This window comes from Rattus norvegicus, chromosome 16 (genome assembly GCF_036323735.1).
Source record: "Rattus norvegicus strain BN/NHsdMcwi chromosome 16, GRCr8, whole genome shotgun sequence".
NCBI classification, from domain to species: domain Eukaryota; kingdom Metazoa; phylum Chordata; class Mammalia; order Rodentia; family Muridae; genus Rattus; species Rattus norvegicus.
This window is the reverse complement of record NC_086034.1, coordinates 26,330,714-26,354,092: the sequence shown is the minus strand read 5'-3', so window position 1 is coordinate 26,354,092 and position 23,379 is coordinate 26,330,714. Positions and strand designations below refer to the sequence as shown.

Here is a 23,379-nt window from a genome sequence, read left to right as displayed (position 1 = left end):
AATCTTAGGCTTAAATTATTTATATCTCTTGGCTGAATTCTTTTCTTCAAGATGGTAAGAAAATGGATGGCCAGGATCATGGCACAGTCCCAGCATGTGGGGGGCAGTCAGATTGACCTCTGCGAATTCTAGGCCAGCCTGATCTACACAGTGATTTCCAGGACAGCCAGAATTATATAACAGAGGCTAGGTATCAAGAAATAAAACAAAGGCAAGAACAAATGAGAGACTTTATATGTATATACTTATAGATGTATGTTAACATCATCAGTGATATATCAAGTATATGGTAGTTTATTTTTATAAAGACATTTTTGTGTACTAGGGATTGAGCCTAGGGCCTTGTACATGCTGAGTCCCCATCTTACCATCGACTCACACCCTGTCCCTTTCACAAACATTTTAAAAACAAAAGAATAATTGAAGATAGGAGCCATATGAGTGTGAACAGAAATGCTGCCATATTGTTCCCATACCCAACCCATTCGTTTGGAACTCCCATTTTCTCTCTTTGGTCACCAACCCTTAGACTGAATCCTTGCTGGTGGAACTCAGAAGTAATCAAGCCAAGTGAAAAAGGTCCCTTACAGTTTAAAATACTTTGCTTGAGAATCTGGTGAATTCAGAGGCTGCTAAGGATGGCCCATGGTATGAGTTCAGTAAGAGCAGGTGCATCTAGACTTGATTTTCACAGTCAGGACTGTCTGTTAAGGCTCTAGTAATTTTGCTCTGGCACATGCAACATTTTATTTTTAACTCTAGAGAGTTCGCTTTCTGATTAGTTGTAAGCCACAATGCTGTTCCCGAGATCCCTTTAGCTTTGAATTATACAGCAAGTGTCAAATTCATAGAGAATTACGATATGAAGTTTATATGGTAATTTAAGATTACACAAAATAAATTATAATCTTTATTATTAACATCATAATGTGGTGGTAAATAGAAAAAATAATCTTTATTCAGGCTTACAGAGAGGAGAAGGAACCCCAGATTCCATGTTTCAAACTCTCAAACCCATCTAGGATGGACATGCACAGCCATGGAAGGTAAGACCTCAGGTGGGGATCAGCTCAATAATAATTAAGGTGAGTAGAAGGCCAGCAACCAAAGGCTTGCCTAAGTGCATTCTCTGTGTTAGATTGATGCGGTAGCCTTCATAGGGCACAACTCACTTAATCCTAATATCCCATCAGCTAGGTGTACTCTATTCTTAGGACCTTCATTTTACATAGGAGAAAACCAGGGCAGAGAAGGATTAAGTGACTTGCCCATGACTCCCCAACTAGAAGGGTCAGAGCAAGCGACTGTGTACAGACTCTGTCCCTCCCCATATTATGCTACCTGACGACACAAGTGAACATAAAACACCTGCATGCTCGTGCCATGAGTATCTCCAGACCACTTGTCTAAGTTTAGTGGTCTACAAACACTCAGAGTACATGCTGTACAGATACTCGGAGTGTGTGCAAGTATAGGATATGGAACTACATTTAAATATTTGTATTAAAACAATCAAATGGCTGTTTCTGTGAGCTGGTAGATTTTTATACCTCCTGTATACATTGTTTGTAAGTAATTGAAATTTTCTTGCCAACAACCCAATTTTTTCATAAGAGAAAACCAATTTCATCTGTGGTAGTAATTAATCCCATAATTTCTTTCTTGTGTGTTCTTTGTGCAGCATTCATGATAAATGTAGACCTAAGAGGTCTTAGCTGTCATCTTGCCTCGGAGGGGGAAGAAGCAGAAAAGCGAGTCTGTGTCTATTAATGTTGTGAACTGGCGTACTGTTCGTAGTGTAACATGCTTCTGGACATCATTTATAGGATTTACTGATCATACACCAGAATTGCCCAAGGAACCTCATTCAAAGTGTTTCATGCACAATCCAGATGTTCACCACTGTGTGCTTTGATCAGGAAGTAGCATCAGTTCCTGGCTTGGACCACACAGCAGCAATTTCAATGTCTCTGCAGACTCTTAGCAACGTGTTGAAGGCTGGCATTATTCCTTTGCCATTACTGTCTGCCACCCGGGAGAGGGAATCTTTCAAAAGGAGAGAGAACATTGCAGGTCTAGTGTACACATGAAGATCTACATCCAAATTTTCTGTCTCTCCTGTTGCTTTTGGATCGACTCTCCTCTCCTCCAACATCATGTCTATCTGGATGGTGCTATGCTTCCTGGCATGATTAAAATGGACTGAACCTCTGAAACTGTAAGTCAGCACCAACTAAATGTTCCTTATAAGAGTTGCCTTGGTCATGGTGTCTCTTCACAGCAATGGAGACCCAAACTAAGACACATACATATTCATCTGTCCTAAACATTAAGGCTAAAGAGAACAGGGAAGGAATCCTCTACCCGTAATGCTTTATGATAAATGTAAACACTTAAAAAAATCAATTCAATACTATATAACAGCCATCAGCCGGTCTAGTGAGCCAGGCCTCCAACCTCAGGAACTTCAAAGCTGCAGCAGGAGGATTGCAAGTCCAAAGTTCAAAGTTTCAGGTCGACCTGTAGATAGTACCGAACCCTTACCTCAGAAAGGAAAGGTAGGAAGAGGGGATGTGTCTCAGGGATGGAGTGTTTGCCCAGCATGCATAAATCCATGAGTTCAATCCCTAGCGGGACCCAAGTGAATAAATTATTTAATAAGAAAGGTGGGAAATTTACACTAGCTTTCTAAAATAGCAGAGAAAGTGAGAAAACTTACTTCAGTTTAATGTCTTTATTTTGTATGTTGCTTCAAGCAAGAGCGAAGCTGATTCTTCAGGCCTGTTGGGAACACATTTTTTCCCAAAGATTATTCACAAAGTAGATTTAGAAAACTAGGTCAAAAAGCTCAGCCAAGGAGAAATATTACTGTAACTTCCTGGCCACAGGCCCACTCAAGAACTCCTCAAACATAAGCCTAAACCATGAGAAAAATATTTGCAAAAACATCACCACCCTTATTTTTATAAGCCCAAAGATAGCTTTAAAAAGTTATTCCACTGAATGGTAGGTTTAAATGTGTGCTTGTGGGGTTGGAGATTTAGCTCAGTGGTAGAGCGCTTGCCTAGCAAGCGCAAGGCCCTGGGTTCAGTCCCCAGCTCCGAAAAAAAAATGTGTGCTTGTGTGTGTATGTTTGCATGCATATGTGTGTGCATGTATGTGGTTGTATATGTATGCATGTGTGTGTGTATGTGTGTGTAGGTACATGTATGTGCACACATGAGGAAGACAGAGGTCAATGTTTTTGGCAAAAGTTCACTTTTTTGGGGGGAGACAGATTCATTCATTGGCCTGGAATTTGCGAAGTAGGCTAGACTAGCAGGCTAGCTAAGCTTCAGGGATCTAAGACTCTGTTTCCCTAGTGCTGGGATAATCATTGTGTAAAAACAGGTCTGGCCTTTTCCATATTGGTTCTAGGGATCCAACTTATAAGGGCTCCAACTTTGCCAACTGGGCTCTACCAATTAATTGATTAATTTAGTAATGCACAAAGTAGCTTACAGAGGAAAATGAAAGGGCTGAAGTTCCTCTTCAAGTACCTGAAGGCCACCCACTGGTCCCCATCTCCTAAAGGTTCTACTACTGCCCAAGAGCACCGAGCTGGGGAGACCAGACCTTTAATGTATGAATCTCTAGACGACATAAAATCTGAATACAAATCTAGATACAAACTGTAGCATTTTGTTTAGTGGATTTTGTTCATTGAGACTCATAGTCCTAAAAAGCCAAAGGATCATCTCTAATCAGATAAAATCATGAAAAAAATCTATATCAAAATGATTCAAAAGGATGCCTTGAGGAGATGTTTCAGTGAGTCATGTGCTCTCCAGGCATCAGGACATGACCTCAAATCTCCAGAACCCATACAAAGCTGGATACTGAAGCAAGCATCTTTAACCTTGGCACTCCTGCTATGAAAGGGCAGGCAGAGACAGAATCCTCAGAAGCTTGTGGGCCAGGTAGCCTGGTATATGTGGTAAACAAGAGAGACCCTGCCTCAAACAGGGTAGAAGACGAGAATTGATACCAAAGGTTGCCCTTTGACCCCTACACTTGTGCTGAAGCATTCACTTGCACTCACATACATGAGCATGTGCGTGCACACGCATGTACACACACACACACACACACACACACACAACTGGAGTGTAAAGATAAAATATCTGTGAACCACAAGCCCACGAGGTTCTTGTTCAGCTATTCGAGTTAGTAACTAATGAAAAGAAAGGCAAAAAGAACTCTGATAGCACAGCAGAGAATGAGAGAGTGAGAGAGACTGACACAGAGACACAGATAACTAGGGGTGCTGATGGTGTCATTATGGATGGGTACAAAAACCTTTCAGATCTAGAACTATCAACAAGAAACATCTGCTGTTATAGTGAATACCTGTGTAATCTAGTTGTGTCATTTAACTATATAAGGAAGTTGAAAAAATCTCATTAAAAAGTGAAAATAAAATAAACCCTAATGATATCTTGCTATATTCATAGATCAGTGGCTCAGCCATTATCAGAGAAGCCTCCTTCTGCAGCAGATGGGAACAGATGCAGAGACCCACAGCCAGACATTATGCAGAGAGAGAAAAACCTTGAAACACACAGATCTAAATAGGACGTCTCCGTCAAATCCCTCCCCTCAGAGCTCAGGGAACCCTGTGGAAGAGGAGGCAGACAGAGTGTAAGGGCCAGGGGTGGTGGAGGACACCACAGAACAAGGACCTCTTAATCAGCTGTGTGAGGCTCACATGAACCCAGAGACGGAAGCAGCAAGCACAGGGCTGGCGCGGTTCTGCACCCTGCCCGCTGCACATATATGGTTTCCAGTATAGTATTTTTTGTGGGTTTCCTGTGTGAACAAGGAGGTCTCTGATTCTCGTACCTTATTTTGGGACTCTTTCCTTTTGCTAATTTGCCTTGTCCAACTTCTGATGTGATTGTTTTTGTTTTAGCTTATATTCTATTTTGTTTTATTTTGCTGGTGCTTTTTAGAGGCCTGTTTTCTCCTGTTCCTCTTCCTCCTCCCTCCTTCCTCCTCATGTTCCTTCTATTCCTTCTCCTTCTCTCTCCTTTCTGAAATAGGGTCTCATTATATAGCTCTGACTATCCTGGAACTCACCATGTAGACCAGGCTCGACCATCTACCTTTGCCCCTCAAGGACTGGCATTGGATTAAAGGATTGTGCCCACCATGTCTTGCTCAAAGCCTGTACTTTTCTAATGAGACAGAAAGGGAGTGGATCTGGATAGGAGGGAGGGTAGGGAAGAACTGGGAGAAGTCAAGGAACCCAAAACTGTAATCAGGATATATTGTATAACAAAAGAACCTATTTTTAATAAAATGGTGAAAAAATTAAAAATATTTTAAAGCAAAAAATATTTTTGAATTACTCATTTTACATATGTGGCCATGTGCTGTGGTGTATATGTGCAGTGTATGTGTGTGTGTCAAATGTGTGCGTGTTATATGTATGTATATGTGGTATGTGTATGTGGTATGTGCGTATAGTATGTATGTGTGTTATGTGTGTATAGTAGTGTGTGTTGTGTTTGTGTGTGGTGTGTATGCATGGTATGTGGTATTGTGTGTATGTATGTGTGATTGTATATGTGTAGTGTATGTGTATATTCGTGTATGAATATGTATGTTATGTGTATAGTATATATGTGGTATATGTATGTGGTGTGTATGATGTGTATGCAGTATACATGTAAGTTGCATATGTGTGCTATGTATTGCTATGTATGTGGTATGTGTGTATAGTGTATAGGTGTGTGTGTAGTATGGTATATGTGTGTGTGTATATATGGTTGTGTGTGTGATGTGTAGTATGTGTATAGTGTATATGTGGTGTGTGTGTGTGTGATGTGTGTATGTATAGTGTATGTGTAGTGTATGTGTAGTGTAGTGTGTGTGTGTGGTGTTTGTGCTGAGCAGCACATGCTCCCAGCACATGTATGTCAGTCAGAGGACATGTTGTAGGACTTGGTTTTCTCCTTCCACCACATAGGTCCCAGGAATCCCACATGTGCAGGCCATCAGGCTCATGGGCAGTACTTTTAATTACAGAACCATTTCACCAACACTTTAAAGGGCCAACATTTTTATTTCTAGTAGAATTTATTTTTAATAACACGTTGAAAATAACTCCACTCCTTTCTTCCTCCTTTTCTCCCTCACTGGAAGACCTATGGGGCTAAGCATGTGCTCCTTAGCTTGGGCAGATAGAAGCTCAGCATCTGACTCTTAAATAAATTAGCGCTATGGCCGTTCTGGCATATGATTTTCTTTCTAACCCCAAACTGACCTTTTCTCCGTCTTGACATATACACTCTTCACCATTTTGTTACTACTTATTTTATTTACTGTTTGGAACGTGTGCTGTTGTTTAGGGCACTGGATCTCCATCATGAAAGGCTGAGTACATCCAACTGGATTCTCCCGAGACTCTTCTGCGTGTGGCATGAGACAAATGGGCTGATTTGTCAAAGGTCATTGCATCACATACCCAAGCTGAAGACTCGGTGAAGAATAACCAAGCCTCTTACAGCTAAAGTGACATTTCTAGATGATTTCTTAAAAAAAGGTAAGTACTGGAATTGAATGCTCCAGGACTTTAATTTCCTAATCTTCTGGACCTGGCAATAGAAAGGTTAATGTAAGCTATACATCCTGGAAATCGAGAGTTTAAATCCAAAGAAGTTAAATATAATCACAGGAAACACACAGCACAAGGGGCAGATTAAAAGGAGCCACAGCTACAAATGACCATGAATGAGGGTGAGTGACTGCTCTAAAACTGCAGTCTCCCCAGCAGCCAACGCCATAAATTATCCGCCTCTCATTGCCTGATGTTTGCTGTTCACCGATACGGTTCAGTTTAACGAATTGGTGTAAATCAACTCAAGGAAGGCAGTTTTTCTTCACTTCTTTGTTCTGGCTTTGGAAACACAGGGTCAGGTATCCCAGCAAATTGTTGTAAGGTTGAAGAGACCATATTCAGAGTCCGTCACAGTAATCTACCAGCTATCCAACTCTCTTCCACGTAAGTATTCATGCATGCGCAAGTCTTATAGTATCTTATATTTGCACACACACACACACACACACACACAATCTTTAAAGGATAAAGGTTTACTATATAATAATTGTTAGACTCAAAATAACTAGGGTACCTAGTTAGTATATCGAAGCTGACCTGGGCCCCCGAGTTTCTCAGCATCCCTCAGTCCCTATCTGTTACTGGGTTTGGTTGGCATACCATACCCCATCCCCGCCCTAAACTCCAATCTAGGGACTGGACTGCATTCTCCAGCTGCCCTTTTCTATATAATCTAGCCATTTTGGTTACTTGGTCCTTTTTACTTCTACCCCGTACTCTCCTGGCTTCCCCCTCCCCTGTCCTCACATGGTCAAGTCCACTCTGGGTTCTCCCAGATGTTTCTTGCCTGTGGCGATGCTCTCCCACATATCTATAATAAACTTTCTTCTCTACCATACCTAGGAAGAGTCATGTCCTTCCTTTTTTATTTCTTCTTTTTCATTCAGTAATTAGTGCCCAAATAAGGAAACAAATTTATTCACAACTCACAACAGTGCAACAGGCAATGATTTGACGCTAACACTTTTTGTTTTCTTGATGCTACTGTTACGTAGCCTAGGCTGGCTTTGAACTTGAAGCAGTCCTCCAGCATCAGTCTCTTTACTGCTAGGATTACAAGTATGTGGAGACACAGCTGAGGCTAACATATTGCTTAATTCAAGGGTGTGATTCCCAAACGATCTTTCTAGAGGTCATGAAACCTGGCCTCCTTAAAATCTGAGAGGTTCAGACAAGATATTTGTACAAATTACATGGTAATTTTGTAATACTCTGAAAGAGATTGAGGACATATATTGAGCTAACTACCTATATCTGCTTTTTGTACCTAATGTAGATTGAAAAGACATCCGATTGTGTAAACAAAGGACATTTCTAACACAGAGAGACTTCTCAATATATGGACTTTTGGAGATGTGCCACCAAAAAGCTCTAATACTGAGTAGTCTTAGAGCAGTGGAGTTGGAAGGGGAGAAACCAAACCAGACACCCTAATCTTTCCACATAACAGCCATGGAGCTCAGACCTAGAATGAAGACCTAAAAAAGCCTCCCCTTTGCTACTTTGAATTATAAAGAAATCTAGAACCCTCGGGTCTCGGATCCCAGTCTGGTTTCCATGTCATAGGCCCACACAGCTATAAGGTAGTTCTGGGTCTTCTGCACTTTCCTTCCTGTGGGTAGACTGAAACCCTGAGGTTTGTATAATTCCTCGACAGATGACAGCATCCACACAACCATCCACAGGACTTTGTGTGAATGTCAAGGGAAGGGAGGAAGAGAGTGTGTTGTCATGGAGATACCAAGGCAAATTGCAAGAGGAGAGAAAGTTGAAACCCATTCTGCTATCTCAACCGTTATTTATTCAAGTAATAAATCACGACATCTTTGTCAAAATCAATGGGGCATGAAATGGACTAAAAATAAACCTTGCAATCCAATCAACTATCTTCCGAATACCAGAATCTTCCAAAGGAAATGCTCGACTGCACAGTTAGCTCTGTCACTGTTAACGTTTCTATATGAGCATTTGTGCGTGCTCTCTCTTTTGTTCAAATTCCTTCTTAAAATTCAGCATTAATCACCAAGGTAGATGAAAATAGAGGCAACATTACCTAGGGTACCATTTCATGGGTAGAATGGCTTCTAAATTTATGACAGGCCAGAAAAGTAAAACAAGCTTGAGGAAGGAAGGAATATTTCCCAGAGAAAGGAAATGACAGTTTCCTGGACCATTAACTAGTCCAAGGCTCAGGGGACGGTCTTCAAAGGGAATTTCATTTAAGCTGAAATCTGGTCAGAAAAAGAAACATCAGTGTAGGACCTGACCACTGGCAACACAGACGCTGCCATTCTGTGATAGGAACTGAGGCAGACTGATTTTTAGCTCCACACTAGAGCCCCAGTGTGTCCCTAGAAAGGTAAGCCTTCATTAAGGGAACTTCTCTACAATGTAGTTGACTGAGAGGATAATGAATCTTTAGAGACAAGTAAGGTATCATAGATGAAGTGAAATTGTGTTGGTCTTTTATCTCATGAAACACTTTCTCTCCCCTTTCCAGATTCATGGATTCATAGCTCCCACAGAGTTGGAAAGTCCTCAGAGAGCACAGGACGTGAGGTAGCTTTACTCATGGACTGATCAGAGGCCATGGGGCCAGTTTATTAGCAGGACCTGAGCTTTCAAAATTTAGGGTTTTTTTTTATTCCTTTTCTTACTCTCTTGGATTCTAGCACATACTGCCTTTTATCTGAATAAAAACGTTCTACCAAAAACCTAGTGTACTTCATAGACTTATAGTTGATACATTGGTTTTGTTTCAAAGACTAATGATCCAAAACAAAGAGTTAAAACTGTTTCCTGTAGTCTCCTAGGGCAGGCTCTGACTATCAGAAAATCTCCTGCCTTCTGTCTCCATCATTAGAATGGTTAAACTTCTATTATTCCCATATCTGTCTTGCTCATCCACATGCTGTTCCTAAACCATGAACACTCTACAAATCTGATGAAGAAAACTCAGAAAGCAGATTAGAATTAAGTTCCTATTGTGAAAGAACAAGGGAGAAAAAACAAAAACAAAAACAAAACCCTCAAAAAACGACAACAAGCCCCAGAGAGTTCTGCTTTTTGAGAAATTTCAACTACAGATGACATTTTGTGTGGTTTGTAAATGGTGAACATACAAGTGGAGGACAGAATTTTGAAAAAAGTTTACTACTAATCTTTTAATGTACTTACACATAAATAGTCACTGCTATTTTAGAATACAAGATATAAGATACGGAGACTTATTTTATATATATTTAAATTCTAGAAATGATTATTGAGTTGTTGGTTTTCCCATGCCGTCTTCGGAATCATGTCTGTTACCCTTTGTTTGGTGTCTTTGGCCCCAAATGTGGGTGTAATGTGGACAGTTCCTTTTCTTCCCACTAAGGGGCAGTATAACCTGGAGTAGAAGGCAAGGTGAGGCAGACTCTGCCACAGACTCTGGATTTGTCCTTATTAACTCTAACAGACTAGCCATGGGCATGTTTTATATATGGGACCTCTGCTGGCATCACCATGAGACACTGCCCCATCTTCTCCCAACCCAGAAAGCTGGTGGTACTGAGTGCCACAATGCTCAGCTAGATTTGATAGTCCTTATCCCTTCACCCACTCTCCCACCACGGAAAATAGTACCTTGTCAACCAAAGGCTTTGGGACACATCAGGTTACTGTCCCCTAGAATATTCCCAGCTGTAGAGTCGGGAAGGAAGGCTGAGGGAAACCTGGACTCTGGGTAGATGATTTGACAGTCAGTCCTAAGCTACCTTGTCCTAGGTGTGGGTTCTACCAAATTGCTGGTCATCTTCTAGTATTGTCTCTTATGCAGGATTTGGGAAGGCTGCAGCATGCATTCTCATGGAAGGGAGAATAGCATGTGGAAGCTGTCTAGGTCACAGGGTGCGAGAACCAGAGCTAAGTTCTTTCTTACTGGTTCCCAGTCATCCTACAACTGAAGATCCAGGTGATTTGATTAACTGCACTATTCCCTAAGGATTAGGAATTAATTAATTAATTAATTGCAAGCCAGTGTTCACTCTAGAGCCTGGGGGGGGGACTTAAAACCCAAAAGAATATATTTGTCCATTTGTACTACTTCAAAGGTTTATTCTTGACGTGTAATTTGTTTTCCCCGAGAAAGTTGACATAAGGACCTTAACTCTCCAACATGCACATAGGAACGAGCAGACTTTACTACATGTAATAGCCCAAGATGTAACTGACAGTATTTTCATTACTACATCAACTATAAGATATCACTGTGAGTCTTCAGGGTCTTTCCTTTTGTAGTTGATCGATTAAGAAAGTACCTTAATCAGTCTTTGTATGCTCATATAGATAAATTCTCAAATATGAAAATACTAGGCACTTCTCAAAATCTTTCCTATTGTGGGTGGTGAGGGATAACCAGGATTGGACAGAGGAAAAACTATCTTTGTTGATTTGAAAAGAAACAAAACAAACAATAGAACAATAACAACCACCACCACCAAACACATAGCCTGAGGTTGGACCACCTGACTAATGACGTAAGCTTTTAAGAGATTTGTAGCGCTGAAGGAATGGATTTCACAATTCCTGTCCCATTCTCTGACTGCATTCTTGAAGCACTCTGCCTGCACTCCATCCCTTCTTGGGTCTTCCTTAGTGTTCTACTGTCATGATTCTCCTCTTCTCCCCCTCAAGACAGATATACTGTTAGCGCTGTAAGTCAATGATACAGTGCTTGTCCAGCACGTGAAATGCCTTTGGTTCAAGGCTTAGTGTCACAAGATTTTTACATAAAGAAGACAGGGATTGAGGGTCAACTTCAACTTATACTTGAGAACAGGAATGTCTGTGTATAGCAACCTCAAAGCATGGGATACTGTTGGTTTCAAGATGGGGGAAACAGAGGCTCTATCCTTGTGCTTTTCTTACAGTTTGGACTTAGACTTGAGACATCCACTTCCCCCTCTAGGAATTCTAAACCTTTAGTTTAGGCAGAACAGATATCTGGGTTGGGGGTCCATTCACTAGGAAGCTAAAATAAAGCTTCTATTGCTGACCCACATTCTTGGGCCAACTCCCAAAGCACTGCTCTCCAGAGAACTGACCACAGATCTGAAGCTGGAGCCTATGTTCCAAAGACCAGAGAGAAGAAGATCAGAGATGAATAGCTTCAAAGTCCATAGATAACTGCTGTGGGACCCTGTATCCAGAGAATGGGCTCAGATGCACAAATGTCCTGTCTCCTAAATCCCTTCAGGAAGAGAGGTATAAAAACTTAGATGGAATGTAAGCTATTTCTTAAGGAAGTATGCTCCAGTTGCTTCTGCCCAGAGAGACCATGGGCTCACCCTTAATTGTGACTTTGCAGGCCTTCTGACTGAAAGAGCAAAGATAAGGCAGGGAAGGCTGTGTGCAAAAGCAGCCGGGAGACAGGCAAAGGATCCAGATGGAGCTGGTCACCTCCAAGCTTTCAGAAGGCTGCTGTGAATTTCATGGAATTCTCCTACAGCTTCCCTGACAGTTCCTTTCACATCAGCCCTCTACAGACAGCCCACCTTTCTTGTAGGTCACCCCACTAATCCTTGCATAGAGACTCAGGTTTACCCAATCTTCACTCTCCAAGATACCCACACTGCTGGGAAAGGAATAATTGAAAAAAACCCTTTAAATTTTGTTCACCCATCTTGAGATGGGCTGAACTGACTGAAGAGGGTGGAATCAGGAGACAGCATAACAGGAAGGGTGGTCCAGAGATGCAGAGAACAGAAAGCTAATACATCACAGTATGGGTGTTATCAAGAGAGCCCACAAGAGCCCAAAGGAACCCTGAATACCACATGGGGCCACCTGTCACTTCCTGATGGAGACAGAGACTTGCGATCAGGACTGCTCATCCACCTGGTGCCAGGTACAGATGGCAGGTAAATGTGGGCTCTAAAAGTCATGTGTTTAAGGGGATCAGTCAAGTGTTCCAGGCCTTCGGTTTGGAAAAACACCACTCCCCACTGAAGCCTTCCTCCCCATTTTCCTCAGTGAAAAATAACAGGGTTTGCTTTCATCGTTTTTGCTTGTTTGTTTTGAAAGGAGGGAGAGGATTTCAGCTTAGCCATTTCTTAATTCTCATATCTGAAATTAGAAATACCACCTTGATTTCTCAGAATGATTATTGGAATTAACAAATGTGAGAAAACAGCTAGTATAATGACTGGCTACTCTCTCCACCACCATCCCATGTCTATGTGCCTCCTTGTGGTCCCTTCTGGTCTTCTCTTATAAAGTCTGCCCTTCCTTCTCAACTTTCCTAGGCAGAAATCTTGAGAAAATGATATCCATCGTCTCCTCTAGCACAGAATGTTACCATCGGCCAGGAAGGTAGCAGAGTGTGGGAAAGAGTCAAAAGACTACTGCAGTGGATTGGCACCTCTGCTCCCGAGGTACAGGTGACCTAGTGGCCCAGGCTCAGAACTTCCACTCTGTGCCCTGTCTCCATCCCTTGCTATGTGTTAGCCAGAGTCTAGAGAATCCCAGTACATCCAGCTTCTTACCTTGAGAGGCACAGCAGCAGGTGGAGCCAGGCAGCTCTGGCCGATCTGAACGATTGGGCAGTATCTGAAGAGCTGTGCCCTTGTTGCCAGCACTGTGGTACCTATTTCTTCTTCACCGTTCTTTCGAAGTACCTCTGAGTTTGCAGTCCCTCTTTCCTGGAGTGCTCGTTTGCCTCTGTCAGATGCATAGGACAGGGTGCTTTGTGGAACTGAGAATTCAATGACCTTCCTGGCTTCTGGGTCCATGTCCCATAGGTCCTCGTGGGCAGAAATGACTGGCCAGCGCTTCGAGCCTATGGAAGGACTGCTGTTTCCATCATTCAGTGTAGTTGCTGGGCTAGCAAGCCTACACGGCAGCTGCTGTGGTAGGCCAAGTTTCTTAGAAGCAGGGGCCAGGCCATGCCTACTATGTGGGGATCCACAAACACCACCCCCCCTTACATGCAGATTCGGGAATTTCTCTGTTTCTTCCTTCTTTTCCTTCGGTGAATAACAATTGAAAGCAGCTGGTCTCTGTGTTCCAGGACTTTCCTCAGGCAGCAGGCTCCAAGGAGAAGTAGCCAAGCCCCGCGAATGTCTGACGTTCCAGGGAGCAGAGAAGAAGCTTGTCCTGGGACTTGGGAAAATGTGTCCCTCCTCCAGGCCCCCTGGGGCTACCGTTGAGACTGCGGTTGTTGGAGAAGGGGCGGGGAGAGTTTGGGTAGCTTGGATTGGGGGAAGCTGCAGCTGGATGAAAAGGAAGGAAGTTTTCATCTGCTGTGGCTGAGGCTGCTCGGCCATTTCCTCCAAGGGAGCAGAGCTGGTCCTTGCCAGGGTTTCAGACCTCAGTGTCTCGGCAGCTGCAGGCAGACATGACTCAGCCCCATGGTTTCACCTCAGTCTGTGGAGGGAAATAACACACCTTTAGCACCCAGGGGGACTTTGCAATGGGTTTGGGGGCCAGAGGATCGTGTTTACTGGAGAACTGGACTCTGCTCAGAGTCACAAAAGCAAACATTTGTGGAGAACAGTGTACAGATGGATGTGTGTGTGTAGAATAGATGGGTGTGTGGGCAAGGGAAGGCAATCAAGACAGTCTACCATACCTATGTCCAAATGGAATCATTTCTCTACCTTTAAGTGTTCGTTCTATTGATTAATCCTAAGTTATCTTGACTATTCCTGTGATTTGGAGCCTGATCTGAAAGACTCTATGTTGTTTATAACAACTGGAACACTTCATGGGGCTCTTATTTAAAGACTATGGTTCCTTATGGGTTCCCAATGGAGGTAGGTCTCACGGTCCAGGCCAAAGTAATTAAAAGTATAGTTTGAATGCATTGCCCACCAAATTCAAATGTTGCTGAAATGACTGAGAGGAGGGACTTCTGAGAGGTGATTAGAATCTGTGTACCCCCAGCCCTGTGCATTCTCATCATAAAGAGGCTTCTGGAGGAAACTCAGATGGTGGTAGTGGTGGGCCCAGAACCTTCTTTCTCCCTTAAAATTTGTGAACTTGTTGCAGCAGTGACGAATATTTCTATTCTAAGTTGCATTGGCTGGAATATGGGAAATGCAGAGAAATAGGTGATGGTTGGGAGCTGATGGGAGGACTGGCTTGGAAGGCATGTGTAGGAAACCTTCATGAGAAATTATTAATTATGAGGAGGGCTAATAAAGGAGTGTTGGTCCTGGGTAAGAAGTAGGGAGTAACATACAGAGAAATCATGGTTATTAATGGATAGAAATAGCATTTTGATTGAACAGATAAACTTTGGTGACAAACAAAGATTTCTCTGAGTCTTCCTTTCACTTAGAGAAAACTTCTAATCATCTCGAAGACTAGTTAAGCATACCTAGTTGACAGGTTTGATATTGATGTAGGAATTAAATGAATAGTACACAGTGCACAACCAATTCTCAGTAACTATTAGCTCCTACTATTGAACGCCTATACATACCTTAAGTCTAGAGGAAATTTGTTCATGAAGCCAAATAATTAAAATATAATATATGTGGATATATACATCCTACATACATGTATGTGTGCATATGTATTGTTTGGGCCTATATTAGGTAGTCATTTATGTATTTTTATGCTTCCTGTCTGAAAAGAAAGACTCTAGGACTAGAGGAATTATTGGTGAGAGTCAGCAGTGAATTTGGGCTTAGGAGACATGAGCTTGAGTTATGGAGTAAACATCTATTAAGGGTGACTCACAGCATATCTTTGAACCTCGTTGGACTTAAAACAGTAAAACAAATGTTTATCCTTTCCACTTGACAGAACTCTTTTACAGGTGGGATGGGATAATCTGTATAAGAATGATTTGTAAGCACAAAAATGACATATATATTTATGCATATATATGTAAATATATACATATATATAGTCTTTGAGTTGTGGTGTGTTGTAATATATACAGACACAAGTGCATGTGCATACACACACACACACATACCCCTCTATGTATACATGAGGGTTATTTTTAAGACAGTCTCAGATGGTCTACGCTGGCCTTGAATTCAGCATGATCTTAACTCTCAATCTTCCTTCTTCTACCTTTCAAGTGCTGGGGCAATAGGCATTCATCGTCTATAATAAATAATAATATTATTTATACTCTGAAACTAAATAGTTCTCTGTAGTTTCTATGAACTACTATGGTTTCATTGCTTTGAAAGGATTCTAAGTCAGCCTCCTATTTTCCTGCCACCATTTCAAGATTCATACAACGGAGATAGAAATGTCCTATAACTTAATGCCATCATGTCTTTGCTAATGCCCACGCTCACACCCCACCTTCTGGTGCCCACGCTCACACCCCACCTTCTGGTGACCACGCTCACACCTCACCTACTGGTGCCCACGCTCATACCTCACCTACGTGCCTGCACTCACACCTCACCTACTGATGCCCGCACTCACACCTCACCTACTGGTGCCCACACTCACTCCTCACCTACTGGTGCCCACACTCACTCATCACCTACTGCTGCCCGCGCTCACATCTCACCTACAGGTGCCCGTGCTCACACCTCACCTACTGATGCCCGCACTCACACCTCACCTACTGATGCCCACACTCACTCCTCACCTACTGGTGCCCGCGCTCACACCTCACCTACTGGTGCCCGCACTCACTCCTCACCTACTGCTGCCCGCGCTCACACCTCACCTACTGGTGCCCGCACTCACACCTCACCTACTGGTGCCCGCGCTCACACCTCACCTACTGCTGCCCGCGCTCACACCTCACCTACAGGTGCCCGCGCTCACACCTCACCTACAGGTGCCCGCGCTCACACCTCACCTACTGATGCCCGCACTCACACCTCACCTACTGGTGCCCACACTCACTCCTCACCTACTGGTGCCCGCACTCACTCATCACCTACTGGTGCCCGCACTCACACCTCACCTACTGGTGCCCACGCTCACACGTCACCTACGTGCCCGCACTCACTCCTCACCTATTGGTGCCCGCGCTTACACCTCACCTACTGGTGCCCACGCTCACAGCTCACCTACTGGTGCCCGCACTCACTCCTCACCTACTGGTGCCCGCGCTCACACCTCACCTACTGGTGCCCGTGCTCACACCTCACCTACTGGATGCCCACACTCACACCTCACCTACTGGATGCCCACACTCACACCTCACCTTCTGGTGCCCACGCTCACACCCCATCTACTGGTGCCCACGCTCACACCCCACCTACTGGTGCCCACGCTCACACCCTACCTTCTGGTGCCCACACTCACACCCCACCTTCTGGTGCCCACGCTCACACCTCACCTACAGGTGCCGGTGCTCACACCTCACCTACTGGTGCCCGCGCTCACACCTCACCTACTGGTGCCTGCGCTCACACCTCACCTACTGGTGCCCGCGCTCACACCTCACCTACTGGTGCCCGCGCTCACACCTCACCTACTGGTGCCCGCGCTCACACCTCACCTACTGGTGCCCGTGCTCACACCTCACCTACTGGTGCCCACGCTCCTTCAGCACTATAGCTTCTTTCCCCACTATGAGGAACTGTTAGTTCCTTCTGGTGAGTTTGATGTGAAAGTGATGCAACCTGATAATGATAATGATGAAAACCCGAGCTACTGTCTTGGTGTCTTTGGTCTTCTATTTTAAAATGACATAGATTGGGTTACTTATAAATAACAAAAAGTTAGTTTCAGGGATGGAGAAGTCCAAGAGCAAGGCGCTGCTATATTCTGGACAGATGGCTTTTCAACTTCAGTCGCACGTGAAAGAGAGGATAAGGACTCTCTCTCTCTCTCTCTCTCTCTCTCTCTCTCCCCCTCTTTCTCCCCCTCTCCCTCTGCCTCTCTCTCTCTCTCTCTCCCCCTCTCCCTTCACCTCTCTCTCTCCCCCTCTCCCTCCACCTCTCTCTCTCTTTCTCTCTCTCTCTCTCTCTCTCTCTCTCTCTCTCTCTCTCTCTCTCTCCTCATTGGGTGGCACAACCACCTCCCAATGGCCCTCTTCCTATTTCCATCATCTGTCACCCCCAGAAGGTGGCATGTAGTCCATTCTGTCTCAGGGTTCCTGGCACTGCAGTCTGCAGAAGCTGCTCTTCCATAAGTAATACAGAAGGTAAGCAGATGCAGATGACGCAGGCCGGGGTCTATCAGACTCAAACAGCTGCTCCTTCCGTACTGATTCGCTACATGCTAGTGCATCTAGCAGCTACTTTATTTGCCATGGATAGAAATAGAGATTTGGAGAGAGTCTTCTACAAAAGCAAAAATTTCACACATCCCTTCTTAAGTCTCAGGGCACATCATGTTCTGTGACTTCTCAACCTCGTACTCTTTCCATATTGGCTGAATTTCCTTTTTTTTTTTTTTTTTTTTGCCTCTTCTCGAAAGGCAAGTCCAACTCATGTCATTGTAGATGACACTGTGTCTGGTGCCCCCCTTGCTATGATCATTTATGGAAGGACCAGATGGCAACTCTTGGAAAATATTTTAATTAGGAAGTCTTTTATCTCCATCCTGTTTCTATTTCCTTTCCCAGCCCCACGCCACCCCATCCACCCATTGGCATCTTCATAGTGAATCTTTGTATTTTAAGTTGATGTGTGCCCACTCTGGCATCTGATGACAGGGGGCAATCACATTTGAAGTAAGTGGGGAAAATGTTGAAACAGACAGGAACACTGGGCCAAAAGGAGATTCAATGCTCCGTTCTGTGTCATGTGCAGATGTCCGGGCTTCCCAGCCATGTCTCCTGCAGGTCTTTCCATGTAGGGGATAATGGGTTCTAGTAACAGAAGTCCCAAAGCTAGGCAGAGGTGAGCAGACCTTTTATACAAAAAGAGACTAGGCTGGGGGCTGAGAGCGAGGATGAAGGACCAAGGTGGCTGTGCTCCATGTCACCCCTACTCTACGTCCTTCTTGTATCTTCTAATAGCTCCAGGTTGTCCCCGGTGACTCATTTCACATAACTGTGAGTTTCCTGGAAACAGCTGTCACAGAACTCTGTCAGACAGATAGGAACTGCTTTAAAAAGCACAACCTATGAGTAATTCAGAGAAACAAGGGCACCTTTCTGTTCAACTGGGTTATGACTATAATTTATTATGTGTGCTCCCCGCTGGACAAGTAATTCTCATTGGCTATTCTCACTCCCCATTAGATGACAGAGTTAAAGCAACCAAGACCCATAGATGAAAAAAATTAGGTGAGATTCTTAACAAGTGGCAAAGCCAGCACTGTCTTGTCTGGGCTCCGAAATCTCTGCTGTTTCACTGGAGTGCTTGTCAGACCCGTGCTTATCTCCCCATGCCACTATCCCACCCCTCATCGCTCACTGAATCATATCCAATCCCTTCTCTATTTGCTTTTAAGTCATCTAAAGAAGACTTAAACTTACTCTCTGTCCCCAGGAGAAAAACTACCATACCTCAAATTGGCCTGAATCTTCCCTGCTTTCTTGTATGTTTTTTTAAATAGTGATTCTATGCCAGGGCAGTTTCTCAGGCCTCTTCACTTAGACCATCACTCTAGCCTCTCCCTTCTTCCTTCCTCTCTAACTAAATGATGTGGCATCCTGCACCTTGGCAATAGCCTAACACCTATGTGTCCCCAGACACTGCCTCTCATTAGTCCTCTTTTTTCTAGTACTTTCTGCCAGCCATGCTCACTCCAATGCCAACTTTGCTGTGATGGATACAAGGAAGAGGGAAAGTGGGTAGAGAAGCAGGAAAAAAGCTAAAGCTGTCAACATTTCCCTTTTCCTAACTTACTCAGAATTATACTTATCCAAAAGATTTTTAACATTGCAAATGTCTCTCATAAGTAAAATATTTGGCTCAGTTATAAACTCAGATTAGAGCTGCATGTTGGTAATTTTTTTGTATATATTACAGATAACAAAATGCAGTGAAACACTATCAAACTGCCATGTTTTCAACAGCACGAGTAGAAATTGGTGTAGGAGACACAAACATTCAACAGAGTACGCTTCAGGATAAGTGGCACGGGCTTCCTGGGTGTGAGTGTCTCGCCTGTGGAATCCAGAGGGAAGAGTTGGGGTTCTTTCTTCTCTTTTAACCATATTTCTTGAGAAAGGAAGATACCTCACAGAACCTGGAGCTTGCTGATAACCTAGGCTGTCTAACCAATAAACCCCAGGGATCCTCTTGTGAAGTGGAAACTTTAAGGGTTCTTTGGAAAGTCAGTTGTATTTTTCTAAACTGGACATAGACGCACGACTAAGGCAGACTTGTGAAGGAACATTTAGCTGAAGCAGACACAGGAGAGAGGATGTTCTGCTAAAGCAAACACATGAAAGGACACGTGATGAAGGATTCTTTGCTAACGACACTCTCGCATTGGTCTGCCTTACATTGCATAGTTGAGCTGCTTTGGCTGGACTCGTTGGACTCGGGCTCATTGCATGCCCATGCTGAGGCAAGGTATGTGGAGGACACATGATGTTTGGATGTTGATGCAGTGGTGGAGAGAGAGTTTGGCTCACTGGTATAGTCAGCTGTAATGCTTGTGGGTCTCCCGTCTTCACTGAGATTCACTTCCCTGAGAGACACAGCTGAGAGCTTCTTCGGGCAGCCCTCTGGGTCCCTGCTGCTGACTCGAACTGAGGCTGAGACTTGGCTGTCTCTGCTAGGTCCTGTCGCCTCTGTTGCTAAGCCAACTCTACTGAACTGGACTGCTAGTGTATCTGTGAAGTGTTTGTGAGTGGATTGAACTGCTGCTACCAACCTGAACCGCCTATTTCCAGACAACACAGACAAGAGCTGCTCCAAGGAATCTCTCTAAACATGTCCACTTCCTCTATATCCTTTCTTTCCCACTACCTCTAGTGGGTGGTGGGCTAGAAGGGAGGTTAAAGCACTTAGGAACCATCACTAAATAAAGGATTTGAAAAAACTAAAGTTCCAGTCTTGTCTCTGCCTCCCAGCACTAGGTTTTAAACAAACACCATCATACCTAGACTTCTATGAGGGCTGGAGATCAGAACTCTGGTCCACATGCTTATCCAGTAAATGAAGAACTATTACCAAAAAATACGTCCATTGGGTGACTACATTTTACCCAGCACCCACATGTTTAAGAAGGAAAGAGAGAATCTGAAGCTAACTTGTCCCAGCAGCGAGAAAACAACAGGGAAGGCTGAAGCCAGATGTCTACAGCATCCTCTGTCACCATCTGCGTCTTGTGGAACACAGAGCATCTTTGCTGCTGAGGAAAGGACAGAGTTCCTATGGGACACTCCGGCATGGTGGGGTGAGTCAGGATAATCAGCACTGTAGACAGATACAGGCTTGAGGCTCCCATTCACCTCTGCCTGGCACCACAAGTACTTTTGAGGGCTACAGACAGGCCATGAGCATATGTGCTTATCACACATACTCAGCCTTCTAGTGAGAATCTGGAAATAGAAGAAAGGCCGATTTGTCTTAAAAGACCATGGTGGCTTAAGACAGAGTAGGGGACGAAGAACAGAGAGACAGCAATATTTGACATCAAAGTGTTTCCATTAGGTTTATTCAGCTGTTTAAATGATAGGAAATGGCTCTTTGGTCTATTTAACACACATGTACATTAGACTTGTGTTCCTAGGATTATTTTCTCTCCCCTAGGACTTAGAAGTCAGAGAATAATAGACTTTCTCACAGGAGAAAGGAGGGCTTCCTGGGTCTTTGGTTCCATAGTTCATTAAGATGTCACACAATTAAAAGTTATCCCTGTGGGGTTGGGGATTTAGCTCAGTGGTAGAGTGCTTGCCTAGCAAGTGCAAGGCCCTGGGTTCGGTCCTCAGCTCCGAAATAAAAGGAAAATGGAAAAAAAAGTTATCCCTGTAACTTCATTTCCTTAGAATAAGTAGTGCTTTAGATTCAGTAGTGGATTCTCCTTTAACATCCAAATTCCTCTGTGGTGGTGTTTAGATCCGGATTGGCCCCCAGGAGTCCCCAAGTTCCTGTACCCACATCCTAGAAAGTGTGAACACTATAAGAGGTGGCACCTAGTGGAAAGTCTTCTGGTTATCAGAGGAAGGGATAGAAGGGTCTTGCCTTTTCCTCCCACGTGCTAGCCATGATGTGAACAATTTTTTTCTACTCTGCTGCCATGCTGTCCAAAGCAAAAGGGCCAATTAGTTGTGGATGGAAGCCTCTACAAGCATGAACCAGAACAACCCTTTTCTCTCCAGAACCTGATTGTATTTCAAGTATGTGTTAACATTTCCTCTAGGCTCCTAGCAACAGTTACCTAGCAATGGCCAGGTATGAGCAGGAGCCAGGCATATAAGGACTGCTTGGGCTGTGCTGAAGTTTCTTTCTCTCTCTCTCTCTCTCTCTCTCTCTCTCTCTCTCTCTCTCTCTCTCTCTCTCTCCACATGTCCCTGACTGGCCTCTTCCCCTCCTTTGCTCTTCCTCTTTTTCTCTCTCTTTCTGTCCTCCTTGGTCACCTCCTTTCTCTGCCTCTATTCTCAGACCTACGTCCCAGGTCCCAAATAAACTTCCTTCTATCCTAGGCCTATCCTGTGACTGATACCTCAGGGGGATGCCTCAGCACTGGCCTGCCAAGGCACCCCCTCCTGCCACATCATACCGTGTTTTATGAAACACAACAGTATGTGTTACAGTAATGGAAAGGGGTGAAGAGAAAACCCTGATAGCTTTGTTACATTGGTGCAAGTGATTTTCTCAGGCTACTTCTGTATCCAGGTGCATTTAACCTTTGCACATCACGATGTATTGCCCTCTACGAAGTTGTTACCTGAGAACTGTGCATAATATATTAAAGAAGCCTAAAATGGTGTAGCCCATCCCATACATAGATACCCTGGATCCCATGTGGCCTCTGGACCTTGAGTCTGTCGCACCTGGTTGACTGTCCAGGTCCAGTTTCTCCTGTGCTAGTAGTGGGAGAATAGGGCCCACATGCCAGGGATAAGCCTTAACAGTCCAATATCCTAGGGTCACTCAAAAAAAGTCAGGTAGACTGGCAGCTAAACTCAGCAGTGCTAGTCTATAGGTCTCAGAGTTTACAGTAACAGCTGAGCAGAGCTGGTGGGCTTTCCTTCAGCCCTGCCCCCTTCAACTTTTAAAATACAGCCAGTGACTCTAAACCACAAAAGAAAGGAAGAAAGGAAGGAAAAAAGGGCTTGGTTTTACTCTTTCGAACTCCTTTTATCATAAAGATTTGCATGGAAAAGACATGGCTACAGTTGCTTTTTGTTTGTTTACATTTGAGGTAGAAATGGAAATCTTAAAAACAAACAAAATCTTAACAAGCATAAAACTGTGAGGGACAAGAGCTGAGGCGACAATGGTACACATCCTGGTCTCTGGGATTCTGGTCATGGAGGCCCAACTGAGGGGCCAGGAGGGGAGGGGAGAGACAGAGGGGAAAGCAACAGTCTTACTTGGTTTAAAAGCAGTTCCTGGGATGTTCGAAGTCTTTGGTTTCTAATGAGTTATACACCAACTGGAAGTTTTTGCTGTTTCATGATTGCCCAATCTTAAATTTGACCCATACCTTCTCATCTATAGATTGTGACTATAACATTATCTGTTTTGTGGAATTACAGCAAGCACTAATATGTAAGAAAATAATTTATAAATTAGGTATCACTGTGTCTAGGTACATTATTTTTCTTAATAATCTACTTCACAAAAAATTAATCTACTTCACTTAAAGTTACAAAACATCTCACACAAATGCATTCTCCG

The 23,379-nt window shown here is 43.7% G+C and overlaps 1 protein-coding gene and 1 long non-coding RNA gene across 8 annotated transcripts in view; one reads left to right on the top strand and one right to left on the bottom strand.

Moving 5' to 3' along the window:
* Positions 1 to 13,183, top strand: part of LOC120097406 (uncharacterized) — a 47,649-nt gene extending 34,466 nt beyond the window's left edge. For 2 of the 5 annotated variants that reach the window (XR_010058656.1, XR_010058657.1), the window contains 3 exons: positions 964 to 1,046; positions 1,682 to 2,218; positions 6,393 to 13,181. This is a non-coding gene — a long non-coding RNA (uncharacterized LOC120097406). Of the gene's footprint in view, positions 1 to 963; positions 1,047 to 1,681; positions 2,219 to 6,392 lie in introns of all 5 variants that reach the window. The other 3 variants (XR_005494768.2, XR_010058658.1, XR_010058655.1) reach the window with 3 other exon arrangements.
* The window catches only part of Psd3 (pleckstrin and Sec7 domain containing 3), a 563,941-nt gene that overhangs the window by 448,443 nt on the left and 92,119 nt on the right, over positions 1 to 23,379 (bottom strand). For all 3 annotated transcript variants that reach the window (XM_039094961.2, XM_006253039.5, XM_063275383.1), the window contains one exon: positions 13,186 to 14,065. In XM_039094961.2, coding sequence (XP_038950889.1) covers positions 13,186 to 13,965 — 780 coding nt within the window. In that variant the 5' untranslated portion in view covers positions 13,966 to 14,065. The remainder of the gene's footprint in view (positions 1 to 13,185; positions 14,066 to 23,379) is intronic.